We start from the raw sequence: 17,655 nt of genomic DNA on the forward strand, positions 1-17,655 counted from the left end.
ACCGGAAGCAACGTCCTCCTTCCTTAACTTGCATCTCACAGGCATTTGGTCACTACAACAAGGAAGCAAGTGATACAGCACTTCTCTTAAAGCTGTTTAATCCGTGGTGTGTGTGTGTGTGTGTGTTTGTGTGTGTGTGTGTGTGTGTCCACATGCCACTGCACATGTGTCGAGGTCAGAGGACAACTTGGAGGAATTGATTTTCTCCTTTCAGGGATGGAACTCTGGTGGCAAGCTTGGCAGGAAGTGCCTCTACTGTTGAACCCACAAATATTAACTTCTCTAAGCAAAGATATGAACACTGTTTTACACACACACACACACACACATACACACACACACACACACACACACACACACACACACACACCGAGCCATACCCATATTGCCATGTTATCAGGGAATGTGAAAAAACAAATCAGTATCATAATACAATGGGAAATGTTAGATAGCTGTAGCCTAAATAAATACAAAGGTCAAGGTATTCATCAGCCCATGCTATGTCTGTTTTCCCTATATTTAAGCATTACACCTCCTGGTCTTGTTACTAAAATGTCAAGCTGGATATATTCAAAGCTCACATTCTGTCTGTTAGTTAGAAAACAGTACATCCTTAAAGAATTTACAGAAATAGCTCCAGTAAATCAGAATGCAAGGCAGCCTTCTGCAAAGCTATCCTGAGCAGAGCAGCCCTGGTGGGACGTGACTCCACACTTTCATGCTCTTCACAAAACATTCGATTTCAGAAAATAAATAGATAATAATTTTCATTCAAATGCCCATTTTAATTCATTATCTGGGGAGGTAAACATTCACAAAGGTGACACCTAAGTCAATATTGACTTTGGGAGATAATAAATCCTGACAGTCACCAGAACAAGTGGTTTATGTAAAGAATATCCCCACATGCAAATCTACTAGGTATGTTAACCATAACAGAAAACAAATAATGCGTCAAAAATTAGGTATGCATGCTGGGGAGATGGCTTAGCTTGTAAAGTGATTACATACAATCATGAGGACTTGAGTTTGAATCCTGACTACCCACATAAACCCAGTGACCCTAGCTCTTGAAGTATGGAGATAGGCAGGTCTCAGGAGCTCATTGGTCATCCAGCCTAATTAAATCAATGAGCTCAAAGTTTGTTTAAAAAACCTGTCTAAAAAACAGAGTGGTTGAAGATGACACCTAACGTCCATGTCTGTTTTCTACATGCAGATGTAAATGCATGAACACATAACCCCATACAGTTGTACACACACCCACATGAAAAAGTACATACCCTACACACATATCTCACCCCATCACAAAATTGGATAGCATATATTTTTCATATAGGTATAATGTTAATTGTTTTGAGTTAACTTATTACATATCATGTACTATATTAAGTTATGATAACAAATAATATTAGTTTTTATTAAAATATAGCATAAGGCATTTGGAGTTCCCTAAAGGGCAGAGTGAGGACAGTAAAGATCTGGATGCATAGATGTTGCTCAGACAAGCACTAAGAATGTGATAAAAATTAGCACTTGGACCAGAGTCAATCACCAAAGTCAAATCCAGATGTGCAACAAATGCATTTATTTGTGTTTGTCTCTTCTTCCACTCACATTGGTCAGCAGAAGGCAGCATTGGGCCATTCTCACTGGTGATGGTCCAAGGTTCATTATAACCATGATGTAAAGAGGTGAGACAAAAGAGGGGGGGGTGCCCCACATGTCCTGGATGAGGGCTTGCTGCTTCGACAGGAGTTTCACTCATTCTGTCTGTGCTTCAGTTTTATCAAGTACTTATTTTACCATTCACTGTGCTATACACGGACAATTTAATCATAGCTAACATGAGATCTCTTCTTTTGAGGAGGTCCCAAGGGGATGCCCGGGATGTAGGTGGATAATTCAATGGCCTTTACAAGATAATTCCTTAACATAAAAATAGCTCTTGACTGCAAACTAAGGAGAACAAGGTGAGGAGGCAATTTTTTTTGACAAGCTGCTATCTTTTCAGATCAGTAAATGCCAATAAGATGACACTTACATAAATAGCAGCAAGGGCAAATCAGTTTTCCAATGGGTTAAAAATAAAAATAGGAGCTTCTCTTCTAGTTATCTGAAATATACAAGACCTTATCACTAGCTAGACAAGCCTACTGTATAGTTAAGAATGCCAGAATGTGCTGCTATTAGGCAACCAAAAAATAAGTAGAAAGTGCTTGAGGCGGTATGCTGAATATCCTGTATGATCAGAATGCAGTATATATAGTGCATTAAAATGTTATACTCTACCACATAAATATGAATGATTATTATGTGTTGATAACACCAGAAAATGGTAGCTACTTATTTAATATGACTTTGGACAGAGATCGTATTAATAACCTTACTAGACACTCACTGACCACTGAAGCAGATGCAGTGTTATGCTCCCAGAGTGGTCCCCCTGCTGCACCCCAGGAAGGCAATCTCTGAACTTAGATTCTTGCAACTAAGCATTAGGTAGGACTAGGAAATTGCATAGGGGGCAAGCACTAGTCCACACAGTCTGATAACGTGGGTGGAATTCCCTGAAACTATGGAAAGGCAGACTTCACAGAACATGTATAATCCCAGGCGCCCTGTAGATAGATAGGATGTAGGGACAGTAGAATCCCTGTAAGCACACAGGCCAGCTAGCCTGGTGTGGACAGTGGTAATGTAGCCTGTCTCACACAAGCTGGAAGGCAAGGACAAAGATTGACATCCAGGTTGTCTTCTGCCCTCCATGAGCTAACACTCACCCACATACACAAGAACAGAGAGAAAGAGGAAGAAAGACTACGGAGAGATCTTGTTAAATGATGGGGAACTTCGCAAGACCCCTTCTTGAAAAATCAGAAAAGAAAGAATATGCTGAAGTGTAGAATTCTGGGAAGTCTTGCCCCATTTTCTTCAAAGCAGTACTTTGAAATTTACTTTTAAATGCTGAAATTCTATATAAAATTTCCTTTAGAAAACTAGAGATTCTGCCTTCAAAATAAGCTTCAGTATTTATGGAATTACCCTTTGCTATGCAATGCTTTTTTTAAACAAAATATTTATTGATGGCTTTGTGATTAACAGTCAGGATAATCAAAGACCTTTCCTGTCCATAATAATTTATAGAAGAATTGAGGTACGGCTCCAAGGAAAAAGACACTAAGAAATGTCTTTTTAGACTCCCTAAGTCTGAGGAAGCATGTCCAAGGAGTCAAGGTAGAAATTGAAAAATAAGATGCAGGAAGTCAAGTGGTTCCTGAGGTTGAAAGGACAAGCTCATAAGACCTTGACATTAAAGCAAAGAATCTATTGGTCTAACTCTCTATGCAGCTGATGAGGAGAGCAAGCTGCTGTAAGGGCCATTTTTCATTATCAAATGAATGTTCTGTGGCCAGCAGGCAGGGTCCTTCACTGAATCTGGCCAAGGATGAAGGAGAATGACAATGGATAGAGGTTTGTGGTTCCAACCCTCCAGTATAATCAGTATTCATCAACAGATTAATACTTGGCTTATTCCATAGCATGGGTATTGTACACAGTGCTTCACATTTAAGAGTGAAGGATTTAGATAAAAGACAAAACCAGCATGCTCACCTAAGGATCTCCATGGCCAGTATGTATTCTATGGCACTGGAGACCCTTCAGTGAGTTAGAAGGATTTTCAATGAGCACAAAATAGGTGAGACACACTCATCAGTTTATTTTCTTGAGGTTGTAATTTATATCTTGCAATTTATACAAAAGCAACTTGAGGAAGCAAGAGTTTACTTGGGCTTATAGTTCCATGGCACGGTCTATCATGATGGAGAAGACATGGAGATGGGGAGGCAGCTAGGCACATTGCATCCATACTCAGAAAGCAGAGCAGTGAACGCTGATGCTTATTTCCCTTTCTCCTTTTTACTCAGTCTGGGAAGCCAGACCATGAGATGATGTCACCCATATTTGGGGTGGGTCTTCCATTTTAATTAATAAAGTCTAGACAATCATTCATAGACACGACTGGAAAGTCATTTCCACGGTGATTATAAATCCCAGCAAGTTAATAATCAAAATTAAACCTATCACATTCAGCCAGTCGGCACTGACAGTGCAAGCTGCAGTGCTATTTTGGCAGGTTGGTCCTGACCATGAAAGGGTGGTAGAAAGATTTCATCAGTGGTGCCAGCAACTTTTATGAGTCGGTAGTCCTACGTAACAGTGGTGTCCTTTAGAGATAGGGGAGGGATTCTTTTCAAGGTTAGCATAAGATATCTCATATAACAGTGAAGCAGAATGTATGGGTCTGGACATCATGGTCATTTCCCAACAGGGGTCAGAGAGAAATAGCTTTGAAAGCATGAACAACCCCTCAAGTTTTAAGAACTTTGGGTGTTAGTCTCAATGAAACAGTAGACTGAGAAAAAATATATCTGAGATTTGAAATCATGGAAAGTGGATTAAAATCCCACTGTAAATCCTGAGCAGAATATGATCTTAATTTAGCTACCTACATAGCTAATATAGCACATCCTCAGTGATAGGAAAAAAATCCCCTTACCATATGACTGTAGCAAGCCAGCAAGCAAGCGACACAGTGAAATCTCATCAAGTGCCAAAGTTGGGGTGGGGTGCCTGTCCGAAATCCTCACAAAGACAAATACACTAGCTAATGCTGTCTCTGCTTTCTAGTGATCCACCACTCCCAATCAGCAACCATAGCCCTTCTCTTTGTTTCCAAAATATTCCTAAGGACTATAAAATTTACGGTACTAATTTCTCTTAATTTCTGGCTATCAGAAAGAACTTGTCCTGTGGACTGCAGTCCAGGCTGCACACATGGCTCAGTGTGAGGGAAGCTGGTAGAGAGGGCAGAATTGATCTGCTCTCCAAGATGAGTGTAGAGGATAGCACGTCATCAAAGTTCCTTTTCTGTTCACTACACAGGCTGGTGGGTCTCCCCACTCCTGTAAATTAATTTTCTCTAGTTCCTATCATTGATTGACCATAATCTGCAGCTTATAGATAAGTAACAGCTTACAGATCATGGATAATGGAAATGAAGCAACCTGCTTGTCTGAGATGAAGGGACAGACACTCACCTCTTCAATACAGGAATCCTGGAAGCCACAAATACAGAGACAGGCAAAATGCCAAGCCTTGTCCTGATGCTTGTAGTTCTCTGCTGTGGGCTAAGAAATACACTTGGCGCACCAATTTAATTAAAGATTTGAGGAAAATATTTTTATCATAAGCAAGGATATAATGTAGAGATAAATGTAAATTTGCATGAGTGTTTAAGATAGAATTTCTAGGAATTTTACACTTCACTGGTCACTGGCTGCAATGCTGTTCAAATTCCCACTGCTCTCCTGAGACCCTGTTCGTCTAGATGTGGCACTTGAGAGAGAAATCTGTAAAAGCATTAGCTTATGTCCCAACATGTGAAACTGTCACTCAGTAAAAGTGAACGAATTAGGCAGAGGAAGGGAGGAAGGACAGAAAGAGAGATTTATGAAGCATGAAGCAAGGAAAGAAGTGGGGGAGACGAGAAGAGAAAGAAGGTACAGTGGACGGACCCTGGGGGGCAGGAAGTGGTGGGGATATACAGGAAGACCCAGATTTTGTGCAGAGGACAGGCTTAATTCTTACATCCTGAACATGCCTAATTCCCCTCTTTCCTCAACTCAGAGCCCTCCATTCCCCCTTCCTTATACTTAGGATTGCTATCTGGACTGTCTGTCTTCCCAGCAGTCTAGAGTTCTGGGCAGACTGCGCTATATAGTTTCTCTATAGCTAATTTCTATGAGCTGGAAGTTGTTCCCCATAATTACAGATTTGGTGAATTAGTAGAGTTGGTAGAGGAGTGGTTTTGAGACAGATGGCTGGGGATGATGGAATTAGGTGGGCATCCCCAAGTGTCCTGTAAGTGAATGATCTGTATAAAGCCTGGGCTTCAACTGGCCTCACAGGGAAATGTCACATTTGGTGACTGTGCCCACACAGCATAACAAAGCAGAGCTGGAATTCAGCAGACACATAAGTTTCCTCCTACACCCTCCACACAATAATGAACTCAGGGAAAGACACCAGTTGTGCACAAGCTATGTGACCTCACAGAAACAGGAGGGCTGAAGACCAAGGAAAGGCAAGTAATATTTGGAAGGAAAGAGAAAAGGAAATGAAACATTTATTCAGCTACAGCAGCCTAAGAGCACCTATTAAATACTTCTCACTCTGCAAACTGATTTATTTCTTTGTGTATTTGTATAATGTGTGTATATGTATGTGATGTTTGTGTACTTATGTGGTATTTGTGTGATTGTATGTATGCATATGAAGCATGCGATGTTTGTAAAATGAATATGATCTTTGTGTCATGTGTGTGTGTTCATGTGTTGTAAGGGGCTTTACACATATTTGGCTGTGTGTGTGTAGGTTAGATGGCTTAAGAACACTGTGGTAACAGAAGTATAATAGCAATCTGGCTCTTCCTGAGTGCTGGGATCAACTCAGGTCCTCATTCTTACACAATAAGCATTTTAGTCACTGAGCTGTCCTATGAGTTATGCAAAATTCCTTCAACTATTATAGACTTTGGACTGTCTTCGGAGGGATATTTCTGCTTCAGAGGTAAATTGTTACAAATGATATGCATGCAAGTGTGTTAGTATTTTCTCTCACGTTCTTTCTGTCTTTCCCATTGCTGGTATCATTCTGAAAAGCTCAATCGAATCTGCAGACGTAGGAAACAGAGAGGAATAATCACCCCCTGGCCTGAACATCCACAAAGGCAAGTAGACAGTATAGAGACACTGGGATTTATGCTTGAAGATCAATTACTAATGATAGCACATCAACCTGAAGCACTCAACTCTAGAAATTCTCCTTAACCAAGCAGACACTAAAGTGGGTTAAGATGCCTCATCAACCACCAGTTGATGGGGGACAGAACCCATGATGTCCAGGTTTAATTACACATTCCTTAGTGAGTAGTTCTCATTTTGCTGACACAAACCAATATAATTTATAGACTAGAAGATTGCATCTGAGTGATGGATACAGACAGTGTGTGCTAAGAGGTATCATGTATATATGAAATATGCTGCATTCCGATTATGACCACTCTGTATTCACAGAAAAGAACTTCATTTCAGAGCAATGAACACCTTTTGAGCACCTATTGCTTTCATTTGTCAGAAACAATGGAAGCATCTATAGAATACATTTTAGCTGCAAATCTATGCTTTTGTGTGCTTAGCAGTTCGTACATCCTCGTGCCTTGAATTTTCTTGACCATTATTCTCTTTGCAGATCTGTATGAGCTGAACTTTCAAATATCCTTCTTGGAGTCCTTACTAGCTGATCTAATCATCCCAGCTAGTTTCCTTACCAACATTTTGTTCTATTGCATTTTATGCCTCATTAATCCTTGAAAGGTGTGAGGGGGAGTGAGGAGTTCTGGAGAGATAGATTAGATGGTATAGTTCTTATTTTGAAAGCTTTAAAACCTGAATTTGAATCTTATAACCTACAGAAAATCCATATATGTGGTTCATGAGATGGCTTAGACCATAAAAGTACATGCCACAGAAGCATGGTGGACAGAATTTCATATGTGGAATCCACATAAAGGTGGCAAGAGAAGATCAACTCCACAAAGTTGGTTATGATCTACACATACACTGTGGCATGCACAGACTTTATGTGCGCACAAACACCAGGCAGGCATCACACACTCACACTCACACACACACACACGCACACACACACACACACACACACACACACACACACACAAACACCATATTAAAATAATATATCTTCATCACAAGACATATGCATGTAATTCCAGCACCAGAGGATGCGTAGGAGTAGCCCAGTGCCTGTCTAGACAAATTGGCAAGCTCCAGGTCAATGAGAGACCTTGTCTCAAAGAAGATATATAGCTTTCTAGGGGATAACACACAGTCTGGCCTATATTATCCACATGCACAAACATACATGTCCATGCACACACATAAATAAAGTTTTAAATGGGGAAGATTAAAATCTTACTGTGCTAGTTTCATGTTTAGGTCCTAACACCCACATGGTGGCTCACAGCTTTCTTTAACTCCAGTTCTAGGGTGTCTAATTGCCTCTTCTGGACTCTGCAGGCACCAGGCATGTGGGTGACACACTTGCATATAGCAAAAACACTCATGCACATAAAAAATTAATACTATTTAAAAAAAATAAAAATCCGAAGTTAAACTGTATCTTTTAAATTTAGAGTCAGAAACTTGCCATACTAACTTCTTTACTTCCTCCTCTGTCCCTAAAGCAATCCCCAGTGTCCCCATATTTTAGTCTGCTGGGTTTGTTCAAGCTTTAGTTTCCATTTCACTTTCCTCAAGAGCACATTTGGAAGCTCCAGCCTGTGGAAGCTTTCCTTGTGTGCCTTCCACTGCACCCATTCTCAGCTATGGTGAACAATTAGCACTGACGTGACAAAAGACTTATTGTCCTGGCTGTCACAGATTTTACCATTCCTAGAGGTCATGTACTATATCTCACTAGTTTTTATTCACTTCTCCAGTTACACAGAGGATGTGACTTTAAGAAAGAAGAATAGGACTTGGAACTAAGTTCATCTGTAAGTTCTTCAAATGAGTAACACACACCAGCTCTTGACACTTACACCTTTCAAAGTTAAGAAGATGACATAGTTATCTCAAAGTCATTTTATAAGAATAATAAGATGGATTTGCCATTAAACAAATTTTTTTCCATAATACAGCACTTATTCCATTGACCAGATCCAAATGCTCCCTTTATATCAAACCCAAGACAATGAAAGAGATTCTTATAGCAATAGGGGTGTATATATTTTAGATTATAGAGAAAGCATTCATTAACATTGCATAAGGAAAGTTAGTCAAATAAGCTCCAAGTTGTAGTAAGGTCAAGTAGACAGAGATATTTCTTTTTCAGGATAAAAATGACTTTACAGTGCCCAAGTTAGGCCTGTTCTCCCGCAAATCCAGTCAGGGGTCCACGCTGCAGACCTCACACTCTGTAAGGCGATCTGGACTTCTGTTTTGTTTTTCAGCTCACTTCTACTTGGAATCTCCACAACAGTGACCAGTAATAGTTGTTAAGACAGCAGTATGAAACAAACACATCTTAAAAGAAAGACTCTGCTGATAGGGAGCAGAAAAAAATCTCAGTTTAAGATTGAAAGCTCTTGGGGGCTGGAGAGATGGCTCAGAGGTTAAGAGCACTGACTGCTCTTCCAGAGGTTCTGAGTTCAATTCCCAGCAACCACATGGTGGCTCACAACCATCTGTAATGAGATCTGATGCCCTCTTCTGGTGTGCAGGCATACATGTTGTATACATAATAAATAAATAAATCTTTTAAAAAAAAAAAGATTGAAAGCTCTTGCTAGAAAACCACTGGATCATTCTCTCATTCATCCACTTTCTCAGTACTTTAGCCATTGGATACAGGAATTTAAATGAAACATGACAAAAGGGTATGCATCTTAGCTGAGGGAACAAGAATTACAGAAAGTGTTACAAAAATTAGATAACCTAGACTGAGAAAATTCAAACTCATATTTTATTTATGTGTTGACAATATCATACATGTGTGGAATATATCATGATTCTTACCATCTCCATTCTCCCCTTTCACTCCTCCCAGGTACCCCCAACACAACCCACACTAGTAAGTGTGTGTGTGTGTGTGTGTGTGTGTGTGTGTGTGTGTGTGTGTGTGTACTTGGCAAATAGTGAGGAAAAAATTTTATGGGAAAATGATGTTGTAGGCCAAATTAATAACCAGCCTGTACAAATAAATCCAAGAGAAATGAGACAGCATTGTTTATAAAATGTAGAGCTCCATATTTTGTTAGAAGGGATACTGGAGATGAGAGTTAGATTATTATATGAAGCCAGGTTGCAGCTTGCACCATGCCACACATAACCAGGACTTTATAAGCACTACCTAAGCAGAACTCTGGTCTGACATTAGCAGACTTACGGGACAGAATGTACATTGTACATTGTCCTATGCTTGTGTGTACACAACTGGGTATTCTAAATTGTTTCTCAAGGTTTTCTTTATCCCCTATCAAATTTTTAATTAATAATTAGGAAAGAAAAATAAATCCTCAACTCTGGGTACAAGCTTAGATAAAAAATTGCTTTTATTTGAACAATGTGATATTTACTGTCACACTTTCCATCTTTATTTGAATGCTTTGGGCATCTTTTTTCAGGTATGACTCAGGAGTTGGGTGTGTTGAAAATTGCTAACTCATGCCCTTCTCCAAGGCTAAGGTTATGAGGTTGATGGTAGAGAACCCTTGCCAAATTCCTGCAGATGCTACACAAACTACCTAGTGAAGTGCATTGGAGGATATTTTGTTTCAAGGATGTTTGTGTTTAAAAATGTTTATAGGTTGGGATTCAGATTTTTCTCATTATCTGGATTAGTGATCTTGGGGACATGGTTAACTTTCACTCACCTTAAATTCATTTATATGAATTAGATCACTTAACATCTATCTTGCTGATGAGCCTTGTAAAGTGGGTGCAGTAAGTGAGGGATATATGCTGCATGCCTACTAGTATGAATTAAAATCACATTAAACTCTTATTCTGATTATAGTTGCTTCCCAGTGCAGTGATATCAAACACACACAAATGAAATGACCATTAAGTAGCATTAGTACGTAATGATGAAAACCCATTACAAGTAAACATTGTCTTAATAACTAAACCCAGGCCTTTAGGCCTTTATTCATCAAACCAAGGTTATTGGGGGGAGTGAGAAACCTTTACAAGGTCATCAAAGGTGGCAGAGTTTTACTGAATGATGCAATTTCCTTTTTAAATTAATAATATTGGTATTGTTTCCAAATTAAAACAATGCAAATTTTAAGTAAAACCTCATCGTTTTCTGCCTTCTTAGGTAACTAAACCCATTCTCCATTTCCTTATTTGTTGGGAATAATTACCACATGCAGGTCATATTCCATCACAATTCTGGTTTATCAACTGAAAGACCTTGAATCACCAACTAAAGAAATTAGAGATGCTTTGAATCTTATCGCATCGTTTTGTGATAAATGGATACAGAAGAGTAAAGTGACTCACTCAAAGAAAACTGAAGCCAGTGGGCAGATAGGCAGAGAAAAATGGAGACCACAGCTAGGAAGGTGGCCATTCCTTAGAAGGAGAAGTCAAGTGAGAGCATGGCTGCTCCTGTGGACATTAATCATCCCCCAAGTCTTTTCCTTTGTTGTGATATCCTTCCTCTAGTTCTTCATTTATATTTTATGGTTGCAAAGTGTTAATCTGCTTTACATATAGGGTTTATGTGATGGGAGAGTGATTGCATGATGATCAGTAAAGGTCAAAATGAGCTAGTTTGATGATGGAGAAAGCTTCCAGACTCCACCAACTGAGCAGTACAGGGTTCCCTCACTTCTGGTAACTGTATATGCCAAAGAAAACACTGAACAGCCTTTCTCCTGCCTCACGAAAATAGCACAACCATTGCTCATACTACTTTTCAATTTGGTTTGTTAACAGCCTTCAGGTAATTCAAAGTCTGATATCTTTTTATTATCATGATCAACATGCTCACAGGTCTTGTGAAATTCAGCATGCAAGAAAAATCTGGAACAGGAGGTTTTAAGTTCTTACCACAATAACATGTCTCTGGGACTCTTAATTGGCAACAGCAAATTTCAAGGAAGTATTTAGTGATTATTCTAAGCTATTTAAAAAAAAATAAAGCTATGGATAATCATGTAATATGTTTTTAAAAAAAAAATTAAAGTAATAGTTGTCCTATGTGTGCCATATGCATTCATTCTGTTTTAGAACACCATACTCTGTCATGTTAACATTTTTTTTAGCCTAATCTTAAATGAATAGCATTAGTATGATATTTAGCTGCTGTTCAATTTGGGGTAAGCACATAGCTCAATTGCTGGCTGCTTTCACTAGCAGGATAGAAAGGGCAATTTTGACTAAGTATTTGACACCTGTGCTGAGACATCACGTCATAAAGACTTCTGGTGTCATTTAATCCAACTCTCAAGTCACACCATACCTTCTTGTGTCAAAGGAGTTGAATATATAATAGTTTTTTAATTTTACGTTAGTCTATTATATCTATATTCAAAATTAGCCAGTTCCCTCAGGATATACCCAAAGGAAACACTCTTGCTGTTTAATATCCGGAAAGTTTAGAATGGGGGAATTTTCAGAGGTTTTTATTACTAGTAGGTAATTGCATTCTCATCACAGATTTGTAATATCTGTATTATGGCTGGACCCCTTCTAACCTGACTCTGTTTTCATTGTGCTTAATTAGAAACTTATAGAATATGCAATTGTATAAGCATTCACTTATCCCTGTGGAGATAAATACCCATGTTCCGGACAGAGTATGAGAAAATTAAACCTGTATACCAGACAGAGTATGAGAAAATTAAACCTGTATACAAATAGATAGTTGCATACCACACAACAATAACAACAACAGCAAGTCATTACAAAAGACAATTAAAAGTTATTTTTTAAGATACTCCACACCTATAACTTAACACCTATAACTATGCATCATGGAAGAACCTGGGTACAATCTGTTTTCAAGGCTGCTTGTTACTAATGACATGGGATATTCCTTAAAATGTAGGAAGAACAGTCTTACAAAATTATTTCCACAAATCAAATTAAAAGGAAACTCTTCAGAAGGAAAGGTTTAACTCATCAAAGCATATATATGAATGGGGACAGAGTGTACATCCATAGCAAATCTAGTGTCTACACTTGAAGAATAAAAACTGTGAGCAGCAACCTAGAGAAACTGGGAAACATTCATGATTGCCTTGAGGGGTTTTGCCTTACAGGCTCTGAAGACCAATAATATGCATTGATTTAAGAACCAGTGTTTGCTGGAAACCTATTGCTTACTGAATTGATACAATTTTCACAGTACAACAAACACTCCCTGCTATTCCTTAAGAAAACTGACTCCAGAATATTTAGCAAGCAGCACTCACTCAATTGCTATGTTGCTTGGAAATCGAAAACACAACTGTCACTTGTGAAATGCTGGAAATCACTATCACCAACTTCTTTTTGAAATACTCAGAGCAGGCTTTGCAACTGCCTTGGCTAAGATAAGCTGAAGTCTTAAACCGATGCCATTTAGTTTCATGCACATTATTAAAATATATTGACCACAGTTAAGTTTATTTAAAAAAAATATGGCTCCAACATCTATTTTTTTTCCCAGAATTTTCAAGAAGGGTAATCCTTGAGGAGGTAAAAGACATGAACTCCTGCTATGCACTCTATCCATTTTATCAGTATCCCTCACTCCAGCCTTTTGCATATTCACAGCATTCATGCTCTCCAGATAACAGAATGTGCTAAGGGGAATACACAGTTTAGAGCCACACCTTTGCATCATTTGGACAACACTGACCTCTAGTGTTCCAGAAGGTAGAGAAACTAGCTCAATAGTGAAGCTTACTTTCTGACTAAGGCTTTTGGGTCTTTCTATCTGGCACCATGGGAATAATTTCAAGGAGACGCGGGGAAGAGGAGGAAGAAAGGGGAACAAGTGAAGAGAAGTGGGAGAAGGCAGTAGAGAAAAGTCAATCTCCCTGACTGACTGTGACCTGCATCAATACATCCTCTGAAATAATTTATTAGTTTATCCTCCCTTTTTTTGCCCTCCTTTATAACACAAACTTTAAGAAAATGTGACAACTATGGATTGTGAGCTTTCCAATCTTTGGGCCACAGGAACACTGGCCCTACTTTGAACATTTATCTATTTGTCTTCCCTCTGGGATGCAGATTCTGGGACAATATTCTCTAAGGATTAAGGAATAAGAGAGAGGGATCCTCAGTAGTAGGTCTTCTTGCCTTTTTTTTTTCCCGAGATTGATAATACAGATTACAAAAGTAAAATAAAAATTTTCCCAAACTGGATAATATTTTTGAGGTCCAGTGCAGGAATAGAAGATGAATGAACAAACTTGAGGGACCATGGTAAGCTATCCATGCAAACAGCACAGACGGCTTAATTGCATCCTTTCTCATTTAGGAGTTCCCAGAGATGGAAAAACTTCCCTTCCTCTGCCTAGAGAAGCAGCTGAGCAATTGAGCTGGAAAATCTTGTAGCTTTAGCAATTTATTCAAGTTTGACAAACTGGATTCTTTAAATACATAGTGCAGGTGGCAGATCTCCAGGAGTTAAGAATACCTGCCTATTAAATTAAGTGAAGTTGAAACACGGACACCTAGTGCATACTCACTGCTCCTTCACTGGCACCAGAATATTGATGGTGGGTTGTGCGTTAAAGCTCTCCATATGTAATAGGACAGCCATTGGTCTCCTAGAGTAACTACATTTGGGCTACAGTTCTTAGGCCCAAACTCCCAATCCCCTTACACAGATGCCCATTGGTTACAAAATACCCCAGCTGAACCCTTCTACTTAAGACAGTGGAGAGACCTAGGTGCCTAGAGCGGGGGTTGAAGGTGGAAGTGTTCAGAGCACATTGCAAGTCTGAGGGAGCTGCAGTCTGCCCGCTGCTGTCACTGAGCTCGGTGGCTCTGGAGCATCTCTGCCCCTGGAGGCTTGCTCCTGGTCCGTGCAACCGTTTCTGAGATTAAGAACCATGGAGCTAACAGCAGGCTAAGGGAACTTTATGGTTTCAAGAAAGGGCAGCCAATCCAGCAGAGCAAGCTCATGAGAACGCTGCTAACTTTTGGGATGGTTGGAATGGTGGAACCACACTGGTAAGCGTTTTCACCCAGCTCTTTCCCAGAACGTATACAGTCGGACAGTGGATACTTATTCCTAGTAGCGTCATATCCCACCTCACCTTCCCGCCCCCAGCTCTGAGTACTCACAATTTGTTGCTGTTAATCCTAAATGCCAGAAGCCAGAGAGCACCAAAGTCAAAACGCTGGTCAGTCTTGGTACAGAATCCATTTCCCCGAGTGAACGATCTCTTCCAATCGAATTCCAAATTCGCAGGCAACAGCCTTGGCTTTTCTTTTTCCTTTCTGTCTCTGTTTTCTCTCCTCCGCACCGCCGAGCCCCCTCCCACCCCCCTTGAACAGACACTCTTCTTCTTTACTCCATCCTGCTCCTCAGACGCTCCACCGAAACAGTGGCAGGGCTTCCTCGGAGCTGCGAGCTGCGACCGAGGTTTATAGTTCCTTCAACTGCCCCTTTCTGTGCTCGCCTTCCTCATCTGCGTCTTATTCCTCCGGATCTCCTTCCTTAAAGGTTCAAATCCAAACTCGAGGGCAGCTCTGGGCGCTCAGCTCCAGCAATAGCCAAAAGCACCTCGTTCCGGTGGTAGAGCTGGATTCAGCACTAGGGTGGCGGACAGCTCCTTATAGGCGCCTATGCGCGGCACCGCCCCCGGCCGGGCCCGCCTCGCGCTTGCCTGAAAGAGTGGCCTGGGCGGGTCCTTGGTCGCTAGCGCGTCCCCAGCAGACTTATGCTGCACTTAGGCTACCTGCTGGGGAGGCAAGGGGGACAGATCTCTCTCTCTCTCTCTCTCTCTCTCTCTCTCTCTCTCTCTCTCTCTCTCTCTCTCTCTCTCTTTCCCTCTCACTCTGTCCTGTTCACCCATACATCCCAGCATCCCTAAATCCATAACTACTTACCCCTTCCCTTCCTCTTCCTCCCAAATGAGGATCCAGATATTGACATTTAATTCAGGTTTTCGAACAAAGCTGCTGAAGTGATGTCTAAAGGAGTTGGAAAACCGAAGCCTTAGGAGGAGGAATTTTCCCATGGAGAGCTTGGCAATGACCTAACCTGATACCTAAAGCCTTTCCTTTTACTTGGCAGGGGAGAGTCAAAGAAAGCTTGAATTGTGCGATTCAATTTCCCCTGCAGGGATGGGTGATTGACAGGTATTGATCTAATTGGGATTTCTGGTTTAGCCATTTAGGGATATGACTTCTCCCCTGCTTTTCCGACTTCTACATCTGCATCTCTCCCTGGTCGCTGTTGGAATATTGCTTCCGCAAGTACTGCAGAGTAATTGGTGCTCTGGGTTCCAAAGGATCTGAGGTGGTTCACTAGCATCAGAGAGAAATGTTTGGGGGAGGAGAGGCAGGGGCTGGAAAGATGAGCGGAGACAAGTGGGTGTGGAGGGTCGGGTGTGAGCCCATGGTTGGCTCTTAAAAGCTTTATATCTAAAAAAGAAAAGACAGGTTTTGATTTCTTCCTCGAGGCTCTCTATTAGAGAGTTTGGTTCTTTAGCTTCTAGCATGCATCGGGGGACTTGCTTGCTTTGCCATAGATCAACTTATTTTGTGTTTAGTAGAAGCTGCCAGAAACCTGTCAAATGTTAACAAAACAAGGAACTAGTAATAATATCTTCTATGTGAAGTTTACAATCAGGTTAAAGTCTATGGGCTCTCTCTATGTCAGGGGAGCTGATGCCTCTCTCTTACTTGCTTCTCATCCCTAGCAGTAGTGAGCACTCAGACTTATTTTACACCACAGAGTCCTGACAGTCTCTGGTCTCAGCTGCCTGCTCTGTGGCCACTGGACACCGGGCTGAGTTTCAAGTAACCTTTGCATGAATTCAGACTTTAACCTTGTAGTCTGGAACTTTCAGATACTAGAATACTAAAAGATAGTTCAATGACAATTGGACCAACTGCACCATTATTTTATTAAAGTAAAAATTTGGAAGGACCTACTAGTTGTAAACAAATACCCTTTTGTTTATACATTGACTGAAAACAATTGTGTCAGTAGATTCCTGGTTCACAAGAAACTCAACGTAAGATTTAAGTTGAGATATAAGCACATACAGGGACTTTGACTCCAAAAAATATCAATGCTGAGGGACCCAGCCTTTTCTGTCCTGTTGGGAGGGGACTGTAGAAAGGAAAAAGGTAAGGAAACCCTGTCTCTTTTCTTGTGCTGGTTTCTCCCTCCAGCCTTTCTAAAGGTAGTCCCAGAGATACTGCCATCACAGCCCCCGTCTTTGGGAGCCCCAGATTTAATGTCACCCTCTGGTTAGTTTAATCATACTAGAAAGGTCTTGAACATACATACATATGTATACACACACACACACACACACACACACATATATATATATATATATATATATATATATATATATATATATATATATATATCCATGACCCTGATTCAATTTATATGTTCTAAGTATATGTAACATTTAGACCTTTTCTATTTCTTAAGATTAAAAAAAATATTTTAACTATATGTGTCTAAATTTATACCACATGCATTCAGTGCCACCAGAGACCAGAAAAGTATGTCAGATCCCCTAGAACTGGAGTTACCAATGGCTGTGAGCTGCCTGATGTGAGAACTAAACCCTATCTTTTATAAGAGCAGCAAGTGCTCTTAACCACTGAGCCTTCTCTCCAGCATCGACTCTTAGACTGAAGAGTTGGATGGTTTTTATAGAAATAAAATATTACAGACATAATTTATAACTTTTCAAGTTTTTGTCTCTAAGCATTTATACCAATTCATGACTATAAAAATTGATTTTAATGTTTTATCCCCATTCATAATGCTTTTATGATTTCACCAACATGTATGTCCTTAAGCAACGTATTGTAC

General features: G+C 40.1%; 1 protein-coding gene across 3 annotated transcripts in view; it reads right to left on the reverse strand.

Moving 5' to 3' along the window:
- Cntnap5 (contactin associated protein family member 5) overlaps window positions 1-15,015 on the reverse strand; it is a 920,429-nt gene extending 905,414 nt beyond the window's left edge. For all 3 annotated transcript variants that reach the window (XM_059280761.1, XM_059280759.1, XM_059280758.1), the window contains exon 1: window positions 14,934-15,015. In XM_059280761.1, coding sequence (XP_059136744.1) covers window positions 14,934-15,015 — 82 coding nt within the window. The remainder of the gene's footprint in view (window positions 1-14,933) is intronic.
- Between the last annotated feature and the right edge of the window lie 2,640 nt (window positions 15,016-17,655).

This window comes from Peromyscus eremicus, chromosome 15 (genome assembly GCF_949786415.1).
Source record: "Peromyscus eremicus chromosome 15, PerEre_H2_v1, whole genome shotgun sequence".
NCBI classification, from domain to species: domain Eukaryota; kingdom Metazoa; phylum Chordata; class Mammalia; order Rodentia; family Cricetidae; genus Peromyscus; species Peromyscus eremicus.